Here is a 24569-nt window from a genome sequence, read left to right on the forward strand (position 1 = left end):
TTGACGGTACTCAATAACTACCCTAATTATTCTGATATTTCTTGTTTCCACTTTTCTTTATTGTTACATTCACTAGTCAGAATTAAATGCAAACTTGCACAATTTTTTATTGATTTAATTAAAAGAAAAACCAAATGTTAACAAAAACCAGTCCCAAAATTAGTTACAGATATGTATTTTGATGTCTGGGTCAAATGAAGAATAGTAAATCTCTTTATAAGGATTATTCACCAGTTTAAAATCACTCATAATAAAAATAGACTTGATTAATGACATTCTGATTGTTTGTAACAACCTTCACAGTAACCTCACACGACTTGAAAATTGCTTCTTCAAAATGGATACGCTAAATTTTGAGGATTGCGATCAAACCGAATAACTTTCTTCTTTTTATGGAATAATTCCAGAATCAGAAAGTTTTCTAGAGTGTATTATCAATAATTTAAATTGTCTGCCGAAAATTAATAAAATTCAAATTTATTAAAAAAATTTTGAAAAATAAAAATTATGCTACTAAAAAAACTAAAATTTGTGGCCAATTTGAGAATTTATTATATTGCAGAGTTTTTCAATTTTCCAGAAATAAATTGTTAAAAATGGCCAATTTGAGAGGGTTAAGTGTACTATTACTTTTTTTTATTAATGCGTCCACTTTCAGTTGATTTTCCTCTTCCTTGAACCACAACCAATCTCTTTAAAGGTCCCATTCATTTATCTCACAGGGTTTGGTTTTTCTGTGGTCATTCTCAAGTTCGACTCGATGGCCTCACATGGAAATGCTTTCTCCGTTGATTCATTTGTAAACCGAAACTTTTTCCATTCTTTTAAATTAATGCTCTACACGCATAGTCTACAATGTTTTTCGGATAACCACAAATGAATACAAGCTTGTGTGGGTCCTTCGAGATTGATTGAATAGCAGTGATGTTCATAGAATTTTCACACAACACCGTTTCATATTTGTACCGATCATGTTTTGAATGAGCGAATTATTCCCATGTCAAGCGGTTGAAACAGCGGAGTAGTATTTTTAGGCAAATATAAAAAATTTATATTGGAATAATCATCTGCTTTATAGCATCCTGCATTATCCAAAATTAATAAAATATGTCTGTTATTCTCTTTCATTTGTTCATTTATCACATATAACCATGCATTAAAAATATAACTTGTCATCCAAGCATTTTTTGAAGACGTAAAGACTAATTATTTATCAATTGAACTAATTAATGCGTCCTCTTACTCGATTCTCCTCTCTTTGAGCTAAAGCCAATCTCTTCGATGGGCACACTCATCAATCTCACAGGGTTGGCCTCTTCTGTGGTCGTTCTCAAGTTCGACTCAATGACCTCACTTGGCAAAGCCTCTTCCGTGTTCCATTATGCTGTTCAATATTAAAATTTTTCAAACAACAAGGAGACTTGTATTTTCCGATTACCAAAGGTTTCATTTTCTCACCAATTGAATTTGTACATAAAAGAACGGTAACTCTTTCTTTATTTTTTTGACACCACTACAGTGTCCGTTAACTCTACGAATGATCTACAGTCGGATTTTTGACAAATAATCCAGTCTCATCGCAGTTGAAGATATCCTTGCTGGAATATGCTTCCATGTGATTATCATAAGTTTTAAAAAGCTTTTCAGCATGGGTGTGTCGCATGACTTTTTTTCACCAGAAATGTTTTAAAAAAAGTTGATGCCGTTTCTTAAAACGATCAAGCCATCCATTGGAAGCTTTAAATTCTGGTAAATTTAAAATTTGAGCTGCTTTCTTGGCAGTAAATTGTAATAATGGTCCCGAAACTACACAAATTATCATTTCTTAATCCAGAGGTTTCCAAATGGGGAGGCGCGCCTCCCTAGGGAGGCGTTGACTCGTGTCAAGGGAGGCGCGAAAGTATTTCAGAACATTTTTTAGAAAAATATATCTATGTAAAAAACGTGACTATATCCGATAATAAGAGTTATTAATTTAAAAATTATATTTTTTCAAAAATTTATTTAATTTATTAGACAATTAATAATTTTAACACATGAATAAATTCTTGAGTGGTTGCAAAAGAAAATTCACGATATAATAAAGATTTTGACGATGGTTCAAAAAATCAAAATGATTGGAATATAATCAATACCACTCCAAGACAAGAAAATACTTTCCATCTTACTTATTGTTAGGATTCACACGTATCTTTGTTGATTCTATGGAAAAACCCCTCTGTTTGCTTTGCCTCAAAACACTTGCAGCAGATAGTATGAGGCCATGCAAATTAAGAAGACATTTTGAAACGATGCATTCTGAACATGTCCATAAGTCTGAAGAATTTTTTAAAAGAAAATTAGAAGAGTTTGATAACCAAACGAAATCGTTAAAAAAACTTGTTTCTGTCTCTTCAAATGCTTTACTAGCATCGTACAAAGTTTCTTACAGGATTGCAAAATGCAAGAAACCGCACAATATCGGAGAAACTCTAGTTTTGCCAGCAGCTATCGATATGGTTGAAGCAATGTTTGGCGAATCCTATGCAAAACAATTACAGCAAATACCGCTTGCTGATAACACAGTCGCTAGAGAATTGATGACATATCTGAAGATCTTTGTGATCAGTTGGTTTCTCGACTACGTAACTGTAAATTTGCTATACAAGTTGATGAGGAGCTGACATAAATAAAAATGCACATTTAATTGCATATGTCAGATATGCTGAAGAAAGTACAATAATAGAAGATCTATTATTCTGCAAACATTTCCGGAAGGAGCACGGCCAATGAAATTTTTAATATAATTGATACTTTTTTTGAAGAAAATAACATAGAATGGATCAATTGTGTTGGACTTTGTACAGACGGAGCACAGTCAATGTCAGGAAATAAATCTGGTCTTCAAGCTCTTGTAAAAAACAGAGCACCAGAAATTATCTGGACGCACTGCATGCTGCACAGATCAGCACTTGTCTCAAAGAATATGAGTCCAGAACTGAACGATATTTTTGCGCAAATTACAAAAGTTATAAACTACATAAAAATTATCTCATTAACTTTTTGTTTTAAAAAATTGTTTTTGATAAAATAATAATTGTATTATATTATGGAATATAAAGGGAGGCGCAAGATTGTACTTTTTCTCTAAGGGAGGCGCGTAAAAAAAAGCTTGGAAACCTCTGTCTTAATCTATAGAAATTTATGCATACTTAATTATTACTTTTGAAATGAAGTAAAAACCACCTTGTCGAGAAATGAATGTTTATCACTATTATCGGGAGCCCTTAGAACCTTCACATCCATCAAGATTACATATTCTCGTTTGATTCTAGAAATAGTCCCTTTGCTTGTCTTGAATTTGTTTAAAACTTGTCTTTCAGACATATTTTTCGTTTTTAAAGCCTTTGCAATCTCTAATTTGTCTTTGACAGAAATTCTCTTCGGCATAACAACAGAAACACGTTATTATTAGTTATTGTAAAATAAAATTCAAAAATTATAACTAAAAAATATATAATATATTAAATGCCCATAACGGGGTTTATCTTATAAAGAATAAACAGAAAAACTCCTATAGAAATTCAATTGCCCCAAAACCCGAGGGTGCCCCACGTCCGGGGTCGCCCCAATAAGGGGTTGCCTGTATATCGTACGAGCAAAATTTACGACTAAATATGTAAACTTTTAATAATTTTACAAAAATCATATAATAAAAATAATAAAATTGAAAGAGCCTACTTAAGACTTAAAGAGCGAACAAAAGCTTGCGAGCCCACTTTTGCCGACCCCTGATCTAGGGGATTTAATATTTTGTTTTGGTTGGATTAACGAGACAAGCGAATGTTAATAAAAGTTAATATTAGTCGGCCAATTGGCAAAATAGAGCTGCCCCTCGCTGTATCCAGTGACTGTCCTTTTGGTCAGTGGGAAGGTTGACTGCCACAATAAAGTTAGTAGAATGACCTATTGTTCTAGAATAAATATAAACCAGTAGTTGAGAGGACTCCTGATCTCTGCGTGGTTTTATAGAGAGGGGCTATGTAATCGTGGCTTGGAGGAGTGAAGTTCTGTGTGGGTAAGACGTGGATGACAGGCATAATGGAGGACATTTCCCTGTAGTTCATCTCGTCCATTTGACCCTGGTCACTCCATCGAAGCCTTGGGTGTAAAGTCCGTGAATGAGAGCGCCGTCTTCAATGTCTTGAATCTATGGAGTAGTGACTAAGACTAACTTGAGTATCGACTGACAATGGTTGGCCAATTTGCGAGTCCTGATCTCTTCTGCGAGGTTTGATTGGTGGATGTATTGGGGAAGAGGTTGAAACTAAAGGAAGAGTGTCAATGGGGAGTTGATATTTGCGGGAATAGTTCTGTAACACGGCAGTGAGGAAGCCTGATAGAGTGAGTTGTGTCAACCTTGGGGGAAGAACAAGGCAGGTATCCAAAAAGATTTAGGAGTGCCATTTTTAATCCAAAAATTGAAGAATTCACATCGCATTGTAAGATCGAGAATCCAGGAGGAGAGAGAGTGAAGGGAAGGGTAAGCGACCCTCTCCCATATTGAGGGGACCTGTTTCATGAAGAATTGATAATTGCCTGGTTTTTCAATAGAGAATTGTAGCACATTTCCAAGTCTTCAGTGAGGACTTGGAATCCTTGGATTGCTCTCTGCAAGTGATTGAGGGACTTCTGCAAATGATGAGATGATCAGACCTGAATAGTTTCCAGCAGATAGGCCATTTTTTCTATTTCTTGTGATAAGAAAATGGCGAGGGAATTGCTCTTGGTCTATTGGATGAGTGGATTGGTCAACCAATGTGTATTCTGCTAGTTTTAGGGGCAATTGTTGTTGAATTGAGTTGATTAATTCCTCTACGATCTCGTCACTAGTTTGCCCAGTTCCTTTGACCGCAATGTGTGGTTTAATGTTCCTGATGGTCTCTAGCAAGTCGGAGGATTGTGACAACTATCGACTGAGAGTGGAAACATACTTGGAATGATATATCTGCATTTTCGTGCATCCCGAATATATTAGGTGAATCTTGCAAAGGGAGACCGTCTAGAAAATGTTTGTTCTCTTTAAAAATAGGGTCATATTGTCCATTAATGTTCGTATCTTCGAGAATTTGCTGGTTGATAAATCGTTCGAGAATAACTCCCAGACAGCGCAGATCCCATTGATCAGTGACTCTCCCCCCATAAGTAATCTAGTGATGAATACACGTGACTACCTCTCTGTTTATGTAATTGAGGGAGTGCCAGGGAATAGTCCCGCCACTGCATAAGAACGTAGCGTTAAGAAGAGAACATTCGCGGTCAGAATCGGTGAACTCGTACTATTTGTAAAGTAACAATAATCTTACCATTATATTCCATCCCAGTGGCCCGTATTTTTTCCGCTCTAATACGACCGCGTGAAACAGACTCAGACTATAGACCAGTTTTCTCCACGTAAGCTCTCCAATACCTCCTTCTTTCTCCTCGAAATATTCCTCGCCTAATTCCCGGAATGACCTCTCCACGTTTGCTCGAATTCCCTTTGGGGCCTCATTTGTCACTTTGACACAATTCTGGAGGACTGTCACGGGAAAAAATGGGGCTGGCATGGAGGAAAGGAATAGTCGGAACGAGTCATTTACACCTTCGGGGTTTTCTTGAATATTCAGGACAATCTGCTCCAGGCGGGCCATCCACGATTTTGCCAAATGACAATTTTGCAGAAAAACCCAACTCCCATCCTTCAAGGCTGTTTCGATATACTTTTCTGCCACAGGTCCCTGTCCTTGTCCCAAAGACAAAAAGAGACACCTACCATTTTAATGAGGAGGTGGAGACCTGTCCTGCATTTCATATTCAACGCTCAGCTTTTGAATGGCCCCGAATGGGTCTGAGCCAGTGCTGAGTACCAAGAGTAGAGGAGTCGTTTTGGAAGTGTGTTGATAAACCGAGGACATGTCGAGTGGTCTGCTTTGGATGTACTCGTGTCCCAAGTTGTCTCTGATTAAGTTGGAAATCGCGTGAGTCAGCTAAATCAATCGGCTGGAAATAGAGTACTTGATCACGTCGGCAGACTTTTACGAGCAGGATTTTTTGGAAAGGTGTAACGGACTCCACATGGAATTCATCAAGTTGATTGTCTGTCAGGAATATCTGCCATCGAGAATAAAATAGACCTTTGAGTCCCCACTGGTCACATATGCACGTGTTTGGGCAAAGCAATTGGCAAGATCCTCGGAAATGATCGACTCAATGTCTCCTCGAATGAACAAATCGAGTTCGTGGGATGTGAGGTCATTGCGGGCAAGCATTATTTCGACGCATAACAGAAAAGAAAAAACAAGTTTATGTTTCTCAAACAGTCCCCTGACTTTAAAAAATAAGAAATACCGAGAAACGTGCAAATAGGCGTCGATGGATATTGCTTGGACAAGACAGTCCAGTCTGGTGTCCCCCGACTCGACACAGTCCAGAATGGATTGGGAGAAAATCTATTGGTGGTTAATGAAAGCATTTGAAGCCTGTTTGAAGTATTGGAGGGAGAACTGGTACATTGGGTCTACTTTGGCCATGTCCGCGATGACAAAATACAGAATTGCGCCTCGCTCAGCAACACTTATGTAAACGTCCCGTGCCCGAGTAATCTCTTTTTCGGTTATTTCTGTCTGGGTGAGACGAGAAGAGATTTGGCTGAATTTGGCCTGAGTAAGAAAATTGAACAACTTTGGATTCGTTGAGAGCAGTGATGAGTTGAGTATTATCGAGGACATTTCCTTCTGAGTCGTACAAAAGGACGAGGACTCGGTCGATGATTGCCTTAAGTTGATTTCTGTCATTGTTTATTTGAAGGATCAATTCATTCCGGTCTTGTTCTAGTTTTGGCTTCTCGAGTTGGACGACATGACTATCATTTATCATTGATCTCTTGCCTCAGCAGTTGATCTTGGAGTCCCCCCAGTGTGACTGTAAAATTGATTACTGTCACTCGTGTGAATAAGTTGGGCTGGTAAACGGGATTGTTCAATTTTGTGGTCATGTAAAGTCGGAAATGAGGGTCGTACTCCACATCTCGGTCCCCTAGTGTGATCACCCCGTCCTATCAATTAAAGTCATCGCTCACTCTCTTCTCGAGGACTGAGTAAAGAAGAGGGTCCACTGACTCTCCCACATCCTCGATCAACAAAGGCACCCCAATTCGAATTGCGTTCTCTAATGTCCTCGCAAAATGCTTGTCCGTCATTTTAATAACTTTAAGGTCATTGGCAGCCTCCATGCTTCTTATCCACGTGTTGGCCTGTTCTTAAAACAAAGAAGGAGACCTGTCCTTGTGGGTCAATCATTAGTGGCCATCGTTTCCCTTTGGTGGCGAGGAGTGCGTTCTGAATGGAGACTTGATTGTTGGGAAGTTTGTTGGACGTCCAGTGGCGCACTTGATAGGGTGAGGCAAATATTTGTATTATGTCATAGTCCTCTGATATCGGTATTCCCTCTCTACGCGCATACTTGACCCATTTCAATATTAGTCTTTCTCGGTAACCAACACTGAATGCACCCACATACGTCACCCAAGCAGAACACACCATTACATTCCCAACGAGGTCCTCAATCTTTTTTTCCAGTGTCTAAAATTTGACGTTCTCTACCAAACTTTTATTTCGGCCTCCCAGATTTCTTTCTCGTCGCCCAGAGCCTCCATTAGCTTGGAAGCGCGTCTCAGTCGACCGGTCGTGGTTGAAATCTGTTTTTCCAAATTTCTCTTTTCAAGGACACTGGCCTCATAGGCATTTTGTAATTCGCTGATTTGTTGTTGGACGTTGCTGAGTTGGGTCTGCTTGGTGTGGAGAACCGTCATGACTTGCTTCAAGTCTTTTTCGGCCACAGCAAGTCTTGTGTGTTTCAACTAATGTACCTTTCCTTTTTGGGCCGGACAGTTTTGTTTACTTGGGCAAACAAATAAATAGCCCTAACCCACATGCATAAAGATTTACAGGCCTAAACCATAAAAAGTGACTTTACTTTTGACACTTTTTCAATCACTTGAGGAGTAAAGTTCTCATTCTCGATGTATTTCTTGAGTTTCCGAAGCACTGAATCGTTTATGTTCTCTTTATCGTAGTCGTATAGTTTTCTGATCAAGTTAGTGTCCGACAGCAGTTGCTTTGCGGACGCCCAGTCGGTTCTAAATCAAAGATTCGAAAAGACTTTAAGTGAAAGAGGACACACACAGCTTCCATGACAGTCTGCACTAATTCGGGTGGGGTTTTGAATACTCTGATTTCTGCAATGTCACTTTTATCGAGTGCGTCGAGGGACTATTTCTCATCATAACAAATTACTTTAATGGCAGCCTCCAGTTCAGGCAGAGCCTCCTTCAGGTCACGTTGAGCATCCTCCGCTATGGCCTTGGTTTCTTCCGCCTTTACCTTCACCACAGCCTCGTCCTCTAGCACCAGTTTCCGTGTCTAAGCGTTACTTTCAGATCCTCACAATATCTGCTTTGTCCTGGTCTTCCGACAATTTTTCCATTAACTTTTCAGTTTCCTTTGACTTTTCTTTAAGCACAGGCTCCAGTTGATGGAGTTGTTTTTCCATTGAAATGACGATTTGGTTAGTTTCTATCAGTTTGGCCAACCCGTTTTTAATCTTTTGATGTTCTCGAGAGAGGTCCCTTGAAATAATGAAATGCAATTACTCTTTGGTCGTGCTAAGCATAGATGTAAACAAGTTGAGTAATTCGATATAACTGACTGGATTGAGGCAATAATGTCTTCCCATTTCTTCCTCAAATTTGACTGACATTTTGTGGACACTGCGATGCACTCGAATGCAGCAATCGCACAATTTTCCCTAGACTGTGCTTATTAACACAACCATCAAATTTTCGTCTTTCAATTCTATTTTACTGATAAATGAGTGAGCCACTGAGTGCAGTCCCTCATCTTTCCATTCTTCAAACCAGTCAATAATGCAGCAGTTCACTAAAGATGGAAACATCCTGTAAACAGTCCGAAATTCAGACGCACTCAGTGTAATGACAACGTGCAAATTCCGCCTGAGTAGTGACTATCACATTACTACCGCACACGATCGATGAACGACTCATAGACCGCCTCACGACTGTCAGTCAATCCCTCAGATTGACAGCTCATTATAATTTGTTCCACATCCTCGTCCTCAAATAAGTCGGGCACATGGCCGGAATTCAGAATGTCGTTTATTTCTTGAAGAAAGTCTTTAATTTGATTATCTGCGAGCAGAAAGACGACATTCCGGTCATCAATTCCCGCTATTTTGTAAAGTTTTTTGACGTCTTCTCTGAAGGCTGTGGAGTCGTATTTGGGAGTGACTTTGATCTCAAAGCACTCATATTCGTAAATTTGTGCGGCCAGTCTGAAATGACTGATCAGTTTGACCTGGTGAAACATTTCTTGCCCGTTCCCCCAACTCCCACGAGGAGTCCATTCCCCCGTTCTTGGCGAATTATGCGGGCGATTCGTGAAACATGCTGAATAGCGTCTTCAAACAAGATCAAGTCACTTTGATACTGACAGTAGAGAGAACTCTCGTTAACCTCAGTGAGCATTCTTCTCAGCTTGTTTTTGTCCATTTCCTCGTACTTTCCCCTGTTCATCAAATCACCGTAAATTGGAGGGTTGGTCATGAAAGACTACAAATGAATGAGCCAAACACTTCGTAAGTGGAAGAGGTCTGTCGCAAAATAGTTTGAAACAAATTTTGGTCAGTTTGATCGATGAGGCGGTCTTGAAATGCTCTGGTGATTTCATGATAGAAAAGTTTGTAAAGTGATTGGTCGTCGAAGATGGTCTTGACTTGCATGATTCCTGAAACACGTGCAAACTCTTACCTTGGAAACATCTTGACAAGTCTCTCAGATTGAACGAGTAGTGACACTTGGCAGGGGTCGGGAGCAATTCGTTCTGCATTCTCTGGTAAATTTCGACGGAGGCCAAAATCACCGAGTCGACTGCCAGTCTGACTTGGTGGGGAAATTCCATAACTTTCAAAATGTTCTAAAGTATACTCATCCAGACCACCTGGAAAATATGTTTGAGGTTGTGATCTGAGGGAGGGGGGACATTAAGGATGGAAAAATGCCGAGTGAAGCGATTGGTCATGCACCCTTGAGGTCCACAGGCGGCCATCAATGTCACGTCCTAGAAATATTACAATCCTTCAACTGTGATCCATCGCCAGCTCAGTGATTGCCGATCATATAGTCCTCTCATGTCCTGCAACTGCCTCAACAATTCGATTGGAGGCTGGCACCCATAAAGGTCGGGTTTAGGCATGTTTACGTCATCAAGGAAGACCACCATATGCTTCCCTTTCGAAGGCCCTGGAAAATATGCTCAATTAGTCACCTAAGATGTTGCGACGGTGTTTTTCAAGTTTAGCTTCAATCATTTGCTGAATGCTGGCACTGCTCGTTTGCGCCGAAAAATTGAGGGAGAGAGGCAAGACATTTGACTGAGTCCTCAATTGGTGCAATGTGTTCCGTGCAATTACAGACTGGGACATCCATGACTTGGTACCTTGCCAACTCCACTTTTCCCCACAAACATGACGGGCATTTGGACTGTGATCAACTTATCAGCCAAAAAGCCGTATTTGACAGTATCACTGTTTGGGACAATCATATCGAAGAACCCACTGCCCGAATGGAAGGGGGGAATGGCTCGTTCCCAATGCTCCATTTTTCTTGTCTCCGTGTCCACGTAGTAACTCCAGAGATCACCTTGGCCGGGAATCTGTTGATTGACAGGAACTACCCTGACGTCGCCGTTCTCTTCAAAGAGTTGTTTAATGAACGTATCAAACACATCCCAGTCAGACTCGACTAAATTCCCTCCGATAGCCCACAAGTAGCAAAAAACGAAAATTGTGGAAATAACGGTTCGAGAAGGCTCTTTGAGGGGGAAGAGAATAGACTCGATGAGTTTGCAGAGAGTAGTAACCTTGGCCAAATCACACTACAAATTCTCGACACGTGCAACCTGCCGAATGACCTGGGTGGTCTTGGTGGACACAAAATGAAGACCCTCGTCTACATATTTCGTAAATAGTTCGAGAATGTGGTTGAAAGTGGTCTCACTTAGTTTGTTCTTGTGCGACTTCAGCCATCTTTGCACCCACGGAAGCCATCCGAGATCTTGTGAATCAACGTAGAGCATTCCACATCTATTTGTCCAAAAAAATTGTCTACCGACTGACAGTTGCAGGCGAGGCGACGGACAGGTCCTCGACTTCGAAAAGCATACGAATGTTTGGAGTGAGTTTAATACGCTCACTGTTGGGCAGACAAAGCATTTTATTGTCGTCAAGTACAGTGTTCATGTTCTCGATCCACGAAGCATCCACAGGTCCGTCGCAGATGACCCAGTGGGGGTTGTTGGCCTGTATTTAATGGCAATGACTTACAGAAACGGCTTTTCTTATTGTCAGGGCCATCAGTCCGTCTTTCCATTCCAAAGTCTGTTTGTTCACGCCGCCGTAGAGTTCTTGCATTGAAATGGCTTTCGGGTTGATCACACAAGTCTCCACTGATCCCACGTGTCCCTCAACTTGTGCCAACGTCTACTCAATGTGACATGTCATTCACTTGGTACAACGTCGTCTTGCCACCACCGGTGGGTCCCACCAGCATTACTCCGTGCCTTACCAACATTGTCTCGTACAATTGGACAATTTGCTTGGACTGTGCCTTCACAACACTCAAGTTGTTTTTCTGACAGATATTCCCAATTTCCTGACTGAACTCTTCGTAGTCGTTTTCACCAACAGTGATTCCTGGAAACAAGTCAAGGACAATGTCCTGGGGGTTAGTTAAACATTCCACCAGAAACAAATCCGCGTCTCGTCTCAGAAATTTGGGGAGATTGGCCCCTCGGATTGCCCTGATCAAAACGATGCTTTCATCCTCGTCTGGATTTTGTTGTTTTTGCGAACCGGCCATGACCAAGACTGATTTGAGGGCTCTCATGCCGAAATCGTAGTGATCCTGCTGTGAGAGTTGCTCCGAACAGAGTTTGTAAAGTTGGACAACTTTGTTGGAAAGGTATTTAGAGGTTTGGAAGCCTTGCGAGTAGAGAATGACCTCTGCAATGAGCTCTAATATAATAAAGTAATTTGGAAGACTGTAATCGGGGACCATCATAGAGAAGGGACGGAAAAGTGCTTTCAAGTTGTCAGGCAATTCTGTACGACCAGCATAGGAAGGATTCATGGTTATAAAAGTGGCACAAGTTGGGACAAGTTGGACATTTTTTCCTTCAAAGTTGAATGTGGTTAGTTTGGCTGCTTTTGCGTTGCGTATTGTGATGAGTTGTTGGGCAATGACTGAAAGGACTTGAATATCAATTCGATTGAACTCGTCGAAACAGCACCACGAGCCAGACTGGACAAGACCAGTGAAAAACCGTCCCATGGTCTACATAAATTGATGAATTCAACTTGATAGTCCAATCCGTCCGAACAATTGAACACAACACAATGCTTTCCCAGTGTCTTGGCCAGGTCTTTGGTGGTTTCGGTCTTTCCGGTGCCAGCAGGACCAGCTGGTGCCCCGCCAAGGTCGAACTGGAGTGCGCCCATCAAACAAATGTAACAACGGTCCTGAATACAGAAGAGAACATACAGTAAGGGGGGTGATCACCAGTCGGGAGGACGCTCCCACATATTCGTAGCCGTATTTATATTCGGAAATAGACATTCGCACAACACAGTCCTCGGCCTCCCAGTAATACCGCAGCTGTTTTACCCATGCAAAATCTCCAATGTCAGTGACCTATTTTTACTTGAATATGTTTTACTCTGTCTGCAACAAGTTGACTAACTATGTCTCGGCAGTGGACATTGATTGTTATAAGTGTGCAGAGAATTTGCTGAAAGAGCTCTGAGTTGGGCTGTCGCACTTGATCAGCCAAATAATTCAATCGGGCTACGCTCGTTTGCTCAAAATCAGACATTTGTGACCCATTGGATAATATTTGAGAGATGGTCTCACACCAGCATATTTGGGACACTGTCAAGACCACCTGCGAGGGCCACGTCTTGACCCACTCCTCAAAGGGTTTTTTGCTGAGGAGTGCCTTCTTGGTGTGATTACGCACACTAATGAGCATGGCCTCTTCTACATTGGACAGCCAATCTTCCACGTTTCCACGAGCACGGAGACCCTGTTTGGTCAATTTATGTGACACGAACTTTTCTTAACTTGACCTTTTCGCCTTCGGGAGATATCATGGCAAGTATGTTAGGAGTGCTTGGTTCGAATTCGAGAGACTTTATTGCGTCGAAACATTTATTCAGATGTGGCTGCACTGCCATGGGGTTTCGAGTCTGAGCCAAAATGTCCAAAAGTTGATCGTTGGAAAGAAAATAGAACCGCGGAAAAGCCTCTCTTTTTGTTTCCAAGTACTTTTCGAGACATTTGAGAATTTGTTGAAGCATTTGATTGTTGTTGGTGAAAGTATCAACCAGTCCTGCTTGTTCGAGGGAATATGGTACCTGCCTGAGTGCATGCTCGAATTGCCAGAGGCACACGATGAGTCTTCCTCATTATTTCCTTGAACGACTTGTCCACTTTGGAAAAGAGTTTGGACTCCTCGGGAAGCTGTCGTTGTATCTCAGGGGCAGAAAAGATGGATTCCAAGTACATCCAAGACTTTTGGCATTCGAGCCACTCGTTCTGATCTCCATAATCACTCCACTTACCAGCGTGGCCTCAAAAACTTGGAATTGTTTTTTTAGTTCTTCTACTCTCGAACTGATCGGGCCCACATTTCTCGAGGAAAGGATACTGGAGACACCCACAATCGAATCATCCAAGAGTTGCTCAATGTCCTCAGTTCCTCCAAGCACATAAACGTCTCTTTGCTCTTTGTAGACAGGGACGTGGAACTCGGTATGCTTCCACGAGTCCTCGATCTACGATTTTGGGAGTTGAATACTTTTTTGAACATTGACTCGAGTGCGGCTTCGGATGAAGCCTTGGTGGATATTTCCTTAATTTGCTGGTCGTATTCAAAGGCATTGCATTGCTCTAGACTGCTGATAGTCATGGATTCAATGTTTATAATTTCATTGATCACGGCCCAGTGCCGTGCTTTCAAGGCCGGGTTTTTCAGGTTCATCAAAACAGGAATTTTGTACTTAATATAATTCACCTGCTAATACATAAAACTTCATACCCGTTCTTTCAACTGGCTGGTCATTAAATTCGGGGACAGTCCTTTGTCCAGTTTTTGCACAATCTTCCAATACTTACCCGTGATCGAGTCAAGTTGGTCTAAGTCGCACTGCTTTAGGTCGACCTACCACTGTTTATCATCAACAAACGTCAATCCATGACTGCACCAGGGTTTCCCATTCGTCTATCGAATTCCACAGAATCGTCTTGAGCGAAATTTCCTCTTGTACGTCTTCCAACTCCTCATATGTGGTGACCTCCAGTTGGAAACGCAGTTGGTGACTCCTGTACAATTCAGTCTTTTCTTTCAGTTCCTCCACACGTGCACCGTGGATTCCCAAACAACTCAGGATCTCTCCTTATTTCCCGCCGGGTCAAGATTGGATGGATTCTGGAATTAGATATCGACCTACTTGGACACTTTTCTTGATTTCCTTGATTTCTTTGAATAATTCACATGTGTCCTTGTCCAGTGAGAGACACAGTTTCCGAATCGTGTCTTGTCGCTCAGCGGACACTTTATCGATGCTGTTACGCACATTATTTATTGTGGGAGTCACAGTCTGAGTCGCTCTTACTCACAAACCTGGTAGATCACGTCGTCTTCAGGGGGCGAGGGGACACTGAACTTGGAAATGAGTTCGTACATGTCCCTGATGATGTCAATTTCACTTTCCACAAAATCAATCTACGCTTCAAAATGGTCTACAAACTCGTTCTTGTATCTCGTCCAAGAAGAGCAGACTTTGCACAATTTCAGGTGTATCGCTCGGTCGCATATCCAGACGGAATTGGGCGTCATTGAGACCACTGAGCACTTTGTCGACCATCTGGCGTGCCTGGTTGGGAAGAACGTCGTGGATGTACTATACGTGCTTTAAGGGTCGTACTTGAATGCACCGATTGGGAGAGGGACATAACTTTTGTTTAAATTCACGAGCATCCACAAGAAGCAAACCGATAGCACGTTTCTCGACAATACTGATGGCCATTCGGCTTTCAATGTGATGCTTTTCCAATGAAGAAGCCAAGAACTGAACATGTTTGTTAAGAAACGAGTCAATTCCGAGGGCCTCGTCCATGTTGTAGAACTCAAGGTAACTGGAAAAAGTTTGCGCGTATTTATTGGCTGCTGAGAAGGCCTTTCCAATGCAGTCCTGCAATACGAGCACGGAAATACCTGTACATCTTTTCTGACTGCTTGCAAGTGTGTATCGTCTTCGAAGATAGCCTTCAAGTTTGGTCCCGTCCCACTCGTCCTCTCCTCAAATTTATTGTTGATGAAAGGTCTTTTGTTGGTGTGAAGAATTACTTTGTGAATGGGTGAAAATGAGGGTCAGGTAAGAGATTTTCTACTGCAATCATCGTTTTTGTAAAGTTGTTTCCTATTTCTTCCAATGCAGTCTCAAACGTCTCCAGATTGGGCGAGAATTCAATTTGTCCGTTTTCGAGCAGCATTTCCACCAGGAAAGAGGGACAGGACTCAATTACTTGGTCAAATGGTTTCTAGCATTGTCATTCCAAGGTACCTTTGCTTGCCTTATATTGACTTGGATTCCTGCCTCTTTCAGGCTGAAATATTCTTCCAAGTCCCCACTCACGTCTTGCTTAGTCCGAGTAAAACTGGAAATGATATTGTCGGAAGGAGTGAGGTTTATTTGGTTGGATAAATAATTTTTGATGGTCTCGATCGAGCGGACCGTGAGAGTGTGAAGTGCATTTGTGATCAAATAGTCCGACAAACAGACGAAACTACATTCTATTAGTTCACCTAACCATGTCAGTCGCCTGCATTCCTCTCTCTTGGCAGCCTGTTCCGTATAACTTAAATTCTCACAGGCTTCTGCGAATTCAGCCATTTCCTCTTCCTCAGAGTCACCTACTTGTGTTATCATTGCGAGGACTGTCGTAGATTTCACGGAATGGATAGTCGTCGGGGTTGAAACCCTTCTCGAGCAGGGCAGTTCGACAGGCACATTTGATCACGTCAATCACAATGCTTCGGAATTCCTTTAGTTTCTCCTGCATTTGGGCAGTCGACGAAGCGTGGTCTTGCACAAACTTGTCCAGACTCACTGTTTGGTCGTATGCCAAGTTAGTCAACGTCAGATCACAGATTCGGTAGCTCATTCCTCGAAGACTCAAAAGGGCGGACCGGAGAGGCTTGATATAAACACTGAAATCTACCGGATTGACCAAGAAAAGAGAGTTTTCTATTTGTTTTTTAGCACTTTTAATCTTTTCGCAGCGAATAGTCCAACGCCAGACCATGAATGCCTTCCATCGCTTAAATTGTTGAAAGGTAGGGATCTGATGGACTCGTTTTAATGTACTTTGTGGATAGCACGGAAATGTTTATATTCTTGTTCAAACACATGAAGGTGAGTAAAGTCAACTTCGTCGCCCTGTCTTGTTCGAGTGAAGCCTACTCCACTCATTGTGCAGTAATCCGTCTTTGAAATCTCCTGATAGTTAGTCACCCTAAAATCGACTGATTCCACTCACTTGAGGTTATAATAGTGATACTCCACACTCGACTTGCTTACTGCTGGGACCAAATAGAAGAACCCCACCCACGGGTTCTCACGAATTACCCCAATCGTCTCCAGCAAATTTCTATTTCCCCAGTATTCGTCCATAAACTTCAGTTGTGTCTCGATCTTGTTTCGAGGCAAACAAGCCAGTTCTTTCGGTAGCGACACCTCGTACTTGGCCAACACAGCCTACAGTAATCATATTGCTTTACCTTTCGCAATTGTATGTTGTCCAGAGATACCTTTTTCACTTTCGCCTTAGTTTTCACCTCCACTTGTCTTTTCTCCCGAATGTAAGACGGTTCTTTCTGCACTCTTCCCAAGAATGGCTAGACTTTTTATTTTTTACTCCAACCAGTGGCTCTAGCTGGGGCAGTTTGGGGCATCCCCCTCTCGTTGTCCCACGTACTTTCACCCACGGCAGTTCGCATGAATCGTTTTTTTCTAATTGTCACTAATCTTAGAAAGCTTACTTCTCATTCTGTAGCTTGGTTACAATACATGAATAACATTTCAATTTTTTTAGTTATTTAGAGCAGGGTTTCCTAAATTTTTTGTTTCGTGACACCCTTTTTTTCACCAAGACCACGCTAAAAACCGAACAAACGTCACGTGATCAACCAGGGACCTCATCCTCGCTCGGTGATCCTTTCACGAGCCCACACAAGATCGCACTGGGCGGCAGGCTGTTTTTGGCGGAGCATTGGCTGACGGGCCCAGGTTCAGCTTGATGAGGTCTTCCAGAGAAGCTGGAACCGGCCGTTGGCTATCATGTGACCAACGATCGGTTAATCTGAGGGCCCTTTGTTGGGCCTCCTCGATTCGCCTCCTGTTGGACCACGATAGCCGCGAACCCCATGATCCGCAAGCGTAGGCAATACAAGGTTCGAAGTACTTGCGGTAGATATTCGGCAGTACCGGGTGCGACCCGTTTTTCCATATTCCGGATAGAGTTCGTAGTATGTTCAATTTTTGTTCGCATTTGCGAAGGAGGTTGTCCGCATGTGGGGAGAAACAGAGGTGCATGTCGAGGGTTACCCCTAGGACCGTCTGACTCCTGCAGAAGGGTACGGATATATTATTCAGCTTTAAGTCGACTGACGTCCTTCCCAATCTTTAAAGAGCATCTTTAAAGAGCATGGAAAATGCAGATTCACATAAAATGGTAAGAGAGCATAGACAGACTGGTCTGACGATGATGGATACTGATTTTGTATTTACTCAAAAAATGAACAATGCTTCAATTCTAAATCTAAAAATTGTTTAACTTTTTTACCAATTCTTTCAATCCGTGATCTGTTGACATTTCAAAAATTTGTTGATATTCAGCAGAAGAAATATTTTCCAATTTATTGATCATTATGAAAGGATTCTTAATCTAATCATTATTCACTTTTTTGCCTGGAAAATATTTTTTTAATTCACTTTTAATTGCTCCAAATGATCTACTAGTTCACAAATGAAAGTTTAGAAGAAACAAGATAAGCGTTACACAATATTTTGTGACAAAACATACATTCGGCTTTCGATAAAGCATATTTATCACAGCACTTTGCAAATCCATATAAAGGATATTCGTCCAGCTATTTTCGTTTCTTTATCTTTAATTTTTATACAGACAATGATCGTCTTTTGAGTTATTTCAATAAAACGTTTTGTTATTCATTAACTCGAATATAATAAATCTACAAAAAAATACTAAAAAATAACGATAACACTATAGATGTCGACACGGAACGTTATTTGTTGAAAATCTATTTATTTGGTCTAACTAAAATAAATTTACTTAAATAATAAAATAATTTTTCGAATTTTTCGCGTCACCCCTAGTACTAGCCCGCGGTATCCACTTTGAGACACGCCGATTTAGAGGTAAATAAACGTGCAATTAAATAAGCCAGTCACCACAAAAAATTTAATTTGTTTAAAACCGAGCATCTTGTTGAGTTTTATATCGCTTACCATGCTCAAAAAGTGATTAAAATCGTAGGAGACTATGCATGGACAGGCTACTGCGTAGTAGAGAAGACGTCGTTTTTGTCTAAATGGAACACCTAGTTTTCCCAGACTGTTTTGATCATGTTCCGCTGACCTAAAAGTCTCTCTGGGCTGTCAAAGAATAATTAATTAGTGAGAATCAAAGATGTTGGAAAATCAAAAATGATTTTCTAGCGGTCTCTAGAATCTAGAAATGAATATAGAATTTGATTTCGTGAGATTTTTGATTAGAAATTAATTCTCAGTTCATAAATATTTATAGTTGATCTGACCACAAATCAATTAATAGATAAATAAATCAGTTTAATTTTAAGAAACCAAAAAGAATCTAGTTAAACTAATTTGGAAAATTCAACATTCGGTATTCTAGAATTCAAAATTTTTGGTCATTATATTAACATAAAATTTACTTACTCATCTCGTATAGAAGCAATGTTTCGAGTATTTCTGTCAACCTATAATCAGTAATAATAAAATAAATTTCGATTTTGCCATTAATTGATGTCTCTAAAACCAAAATTTGATCCTAAAGTTATTCAATAAATTAATATTATTTTTCAGATTCAATGTTTGGAAGATATATGTTTTGATGTGGAAGATATATTTAACTTTAAAGTAAGTCTCGGGCGAAATCTAAGCGGGCATTTATCTAAAATTTATGATTGTAATTGGTCAATATTTGAAAAGTATTAAAAACACTAATAAATATAAAAATTAACTCATATCAGTAGCTCAAGATGGGAGTATTATAATATGGGATACGAAGCGGATCACAATTTGGGACGCTGAGGGATTGAAATATGATAAAAATTATTTTATTTTTTACACATTAAAAATTCAACTTTGAGAATTTTAATAGGTTACCGTACATCCGTCTTGACTCGTCTTGACTTCTGTGTCTAATTGTTAGTTATGGTATTTCCAATGTCAGCAAAAAAAATAGCGCCAAGACCACCAATACGCTACAATTCCTGACAATCTTTAGCACATTTGGGTTATTTGTAACAGTCGCAACCAAATGTTAAAGGCACCGTATTTTTTGACTAAAAATCCATATTTGTGGCAAAATTTCAAAAAGTCTAAAAAATAAAATAATTTTTTAACTAAGATCGATAAGTTTGCAACAATTATAAAAACGTCGATGAAATATTTCTGGCAATTTAAAAATAGAAAAAACAATCCGTCCATATATTGGAGGGACCTTTTTAAAAAACGCAAAAAATAAATCTAATTTTATTTAATAGGTCAATATTTCGAAGTTCCGCCTTAATTCCTTACTACTAAATAAATTCTTTCCGGAATGAATTCAAAAAGTCATACAATGACGTCTTTTTCGATGTTATTCCATGCATTTTTTATCTCACTCCATAATCTCTGATTTGAGGACGCAATGACGTTTCTCATTCTATTTTTTAAACCCAATTTTTTCAAGGGGCATTCTGAGGGTTGGCCAATTTTATGCCTGCGTGATGGATCATCATGTGAGTCAAGTACATGTGTGTTGTTTATTTTAATCAAAATCCAGAAAATATATTTTTTAATTTTTTTTGGTGAGAAAGTTTTAAGAACCTCATCATCGACGATATTCTTGATATGTAAGTTTTTTGGGTAGAAGATTTTTGAAGGACATCATCATTTTAGACTTGTTACCCATTATTGGCGAATTATAAGGCGGAGGATTTTTAGATTTTATCAGTAGTTTGCCAACTTGAAGTTGGTGTGCACACACAGACAGACACCATACCATTTTATTATTAAGATAAGAAAAAGAGGATTAATCAAAATCAAAAAACATAATTATTAGTGAGGTTAATTAGATTAAGGAGATTCATTATAATCGAATATTGACACCAATTTTGTTTTCTGAATTCATAATATTCCAGATAGTCCTAAACGCAATTCTGGCGCCTCCGACCATTACATCGCTGTCGAAAAACTTCCAAGTAAGATGTAGATGCATCGGCTATATGATAAATATATCAAAAATACTATTGTAGGTATATTGGGAAGTATCTTTTTATAATTAAAAGAGATTTTATCTCCTTTCACAGGTGGACAATTTCCCAAAACATAATCACATGCATTGGAAATTGTAAAAATAGGAATGTGCGTTTTCGGATGAATGCTCTCGCTTTAAAATTGCTGATTGGCTCGGCTATAAATAAAATCGTATCTATACATATTGTTAGATTTATTTGTATCTCAAATTCTTTGCCTGCATATACAATACATGAAGTCATGTTACAATTTTTCACATCAATGCCTGTTATTTTTATTTTTGCCAAATCCCCGTAATATTTTTCAAATGGTATTAGATCGCAAGTCACATTAGACAAAATAAAAATAAAAATTGTTATTATCATATTTAATCACAGACGCTAACCTAATTATTTTAATGTTAATTTAATCAAACAAATTTTATTATTAAAAAACTAAAAAAAATTCTTTTAATTAAAAATTTTTTACTTGGAATCCGAGGGAAAATGAACAAAGCTGAAACTTAAAAGAATTAAAGAAAGGGAGCCACCTGGAGTGGAGCATGCGACATACAGTGGGGCAAAAAAGTCATGGCACCTTTGCAAATTTTGACTAAATTTAACAATTCTTTGCAAAAAAATTATTAAATACATTACTTTAAAAAATAAATTAGTAATATAGAACTTTTTAGATAAATTATTAAAAAAACTATCTTAAAGGGAATTATTAATAGTGCACTAATTAACGATTTATTTTTAAAAGTCAATTTTTTGAGAGAAAAAAGTAATGGCACGAAATCCAATTAATATTTAGTTGCATTCCCTTTTGCTAGCAGAACTGCTTCCAATCGTTTTTTTAAGAAAAAATTAGTTTTTGACATTCTACTTTAGAAATATTTTTCTATTCTTCGTAGCAAATTGTTTTTAATTCCTGGATATTTTTTGGTTTTCTTAAGCCAACTTTTATTTTTAATATTTTCCATAAGTTTTCGATGGGATTCAGGTCTGGCGATTGACTTGGCCATTCCAAAACATTTATTTTGTTTTTTTCTAACCATTTAACGGTTACTTTTGACTTGTGCTTAGGATCGTTGTCATGCTGGAATGTCCAATGTTGTGTCAAATTTAAGTTCGCGACCGAAGGTAAAAGACATTTTTCCAAAATTTCGCAATATTTAAGAGAATTCATCATTCCATCAATTACAAATAGTTCACCAACACCTGTTGATGAAAAACAACCTTACAACATGATACTACCTCCCCCGTGCTTTACGGTAGGTACGGTGCATTTTGGGATATACGCCTGATTTGATTTGCCCCAAATTGAAAGCGTGTAGTTCAGTCCGAAAAGTTGTATTTTGATTCGTCCGACCACAAAATATTGTTTATGAATTCATTTTCTTTGTTCAAAAGATTTTTTGCATATTGGATTCACGCTGAAAGGTGTATTTTCTTTAATAACGGAACTCGACGGGGCCTTCGCTTATTGATACCTTCTTTGCGTAGTGTAGAAGTGATTGTACGAAGGGACACTGACGTTCCTGTGATTTTTAAATTATCGGCCAATTCTTTTCGAGTTATTTTTGGGTTTGAAGTAACTAATTTTTTCATTAATGAAGAAGAACGCAGAGATATCTTTTTTGGAGCACCCGATCTTGGTTTATTAATAACAGTTCCGCGTTGCTTCCATCGAGTAATAATATTTCGAACAGTACTTTTTGGTAATATCAACAATTTAGAAATCTCTCCATAACTTTTACCGTTTTGCTGGGCAGTTACAACTCGTTGTTTTAGGTCTAAAGAATGCTCTTTCCTCATCGACGAGATAATTTTAATAAAAGGCGAAAAATAAAAGTATATTTATACTAATCGGAATCTACTAATCAATTATATTAATAGAACTAAGAATCAATTATTTCAAAGAAAAAACAAGGCACCAAAAGATAATCATTTGTATTTTATTGTCAAAAAAATCCATATTTTTTGATAGTGTCATCACTTTTTTACACATCAAATTTGACGTTTTTCTAAATATGAAGCAAAAACAATTATATTTATTTGAAATTCATGAATATAATTAGCACGAAATGGGTTCAAAAGAATGCAAGATTTTATTGTGTAGCATGATGAACTAAATCGAAAAAGTTATCATTGTAAAAATATATTGAATTACAAAAAAATGATAGGTGTGCCATGACTTATTTGCTCCACTGTATCGTTAATAGATACCGAATCCTTGTTCATAGTGTCTGTAATCAAATTTTAGTTTATATTAATTGTTAATATTTTTGAAAAATCTAAATGCTTCATACACCCCTCGACAAAAAATTTGGTTGTTTAATCTTTCCTGCTTTTTTTCATTTAAAAACGAATAAATTCATACTTTAAGATCCTTTAGATCTTCTAAAATAATATTTATTTTGTATTTATAATTAAAATAGATTTAAATTTTAATATTGCAAGAAATTTAAAGCATGTCGGCAATTAGGTTAGTGACAAAAATTGGTTATAAAATTTAAACCGTCAAATTATGCTAGTATTTAGAGATTGATCTTAATAAAAAAATATTTTTAGATATAATACTCTCGATTCGTTTATGAAAGGGAAAATAATTGCGCTATACGACTTAAATATGTCATATATTAAAATTTCTAAAGAAACCGGTGTTCCATATTCAACAGTCGTAAATTTTATCAAGAAATACAATAAAACTGGATCATATGACCGCCAACATGGTTCTGGAAGACTATCAATTTTGAATAATGTGCAAATTAATCATTTGGTACGCACATCAGAGGAAAATTCATCTTTAACTGCTTCTGAACTCTCTAATGAAATAGAAAAGTTTTCTGGAACACGTGTCTCGTCTCGAACCATAATACGAAATTTAAATAAAAATTGAATTTTCGGAAGAATTGCAAAGAAAAAACCACTTCTAACAAAAAAACACATGGTTTCCAGATTCGAGATCGTCCAAAAATTTCTTCAAATTTCAGACCATGATTTTAGATCAATAATCTTTTCTGATGAATGTATTTTTGAATTATTACCGATCCAAAAAAGAAAAATTGTGTATAGAAAAAAATTTGAAATGAATAAATTCGAAAATATTACTCCAACTGTCAAATTTGGAAAAGGTAAATTATGATGTAATAAAAAATTAGGGAAAGTCATGGGGTGGGGTTGTTTTTCCTATCATGGGGTAGGCGATTTGGTATTTATAGACAAAACGCTTAATTCTGCAAAATATCAATCTATTTTGACCAATAATTTGCCATTTTCTGTACAAAAAATGGGGATTGTTGACTATATTTTTCAACAAGACAACGCTCCCTGCCATACATCAAAAATGATTATTCAATATTTTCGCGAAAAAAATATTAAAAAATTAGAATGGCCTTCGCAATCTCCGGATTTAAATCCGATAGAGCATTTGTGGGCTTATATGAAGGTTCAAATTAGGCAAAGAAAAAATGAGAACATTCAGGCACTGAAGGAAAATCTATTAGATATTTGGAATTCTATTCCATCAAAAACACTTGAAAAATTAGTTGAGTCAATGAAAAAAAGGTGTTGGGAGATCTATTCGGCAAAAGGAGGTTATTCTACATATTAATCTAACAATAACCAAATTTTATGCCAATGAAAGTCGTTGTTTTTTCCAAATTTCTTAGACAAAATTTCAAAATTTAAATAATTAAATTAATTTTTATCAATTTTATCAGATTTTAAAATATATCTGAAGAAAAAATTAAATCATTCTTTGTATGAATGAAGTAAGTTGAAGATTCACCAATATTTATGTCGAGGGGTGTAATTTATGAAAATGTCAAAACAAGAATCTTCTGAAGGAGCAAGCCTGTCTGCACAGTT

At 38.5% G+C, this 24569-nt stretch overlaps 3 protein-coding genes across 3 annotated transcripts; 1 reads left to right on the top strand and 2 right to left on the bottom strand.

The window, feature by feature from the left end:
• The first annotated feature begins 2291 nt into the window (after positions 1 to 2291).
• LOC115231761 (protein FAM200A-like) lies at positions 2292 to 2663 on the top strand. The gene has a single exon (XM_029801708.1). The coding sequence runs from the start codon at positions 2292 to 2294 to the stop codon at positions 2661 to 2663; it is 372 nt and encodes a 123-aa protein (XP_029657568.1).
• A 3392-nt stretch (positions 2664 to 6055) lies between these two features.
• Positions 6056 to 6867, bottom strand: LOC118761953 (dynein heavy chain 6, axonemal-like). The gene is made up of 2 exons (XM_036500157.1): positions 6501 to 6867; positions 6056 to 6470 (listed from the first exon to the last, which is right to left on the bottom strand). Exons 1-2 carry the CDS (start codon positions 6813 to 6815, stop codon positions 6123 to 6125), a joined length of 663 nt encoding a protein of 220 aa, XP_036356050.1. The 5' UTR covers positions 6816 to 6867; the 3' UTR covers positions 6056 to 6122.
• A 15260-nt stretch (positions 6868 to 22127) lies between these two features.
• Positions 22128 to 22514, bottom strand: LOC115231762. The gene has a single exon (XM_029801710.1). It carries the CDS (start codon positions 22512 to 22514, stop codon positions 22128 to 22130), a length of 387 nt encoding a protein of 128 aa, XP_029657570.1.
• Positions 22515 to 24569: the final 2055 nt, after the last annotated feature.

The sequence above is a fragment of the Octopus sinensis genome, unplaced genomic scaffold (assembly GCF_006345805.1).
Source record: "Octopus sinensis unplaced genomic scaffold, ASM634580v1 Contig18768, whole genome shotgun sequence".
NCBI lineage: Eukaryota > Metazoa > Mollusca > Cephalopoda > Octopoda > Octopodidae > Octopus > Octopus sinensis.

Coding starts and splice junctions, on each gene's coding strand:
- LOC115231761 (XM_029801708.1), top strand. CDS start 2,292: ATGCATTCTGAACATGTCCATAAGTCTGAAGAATTTTTTAAAAGAAAA.
- LOC118761953 (XM_036500157.1), bottom strand. CDS start 6,815: ATGACAGAAATCAACTTAAGGCAATCATCGACCGAGTCCTCGTCCTTT. Junction 6,471..6,500: donor CCCTCCAATACTTCAAACAG/GCTTCAAATGCT, acceptor AACCACCAATAG/ATTTTCTCCCAATCCATTCT.
- LOC115231762 (XM_029801710.1), bottom strand. CDS start 22,514: ATGAGGAAAGAGCATTCTTTAGACCTAAAACAACGAGTTGTAACTGCC.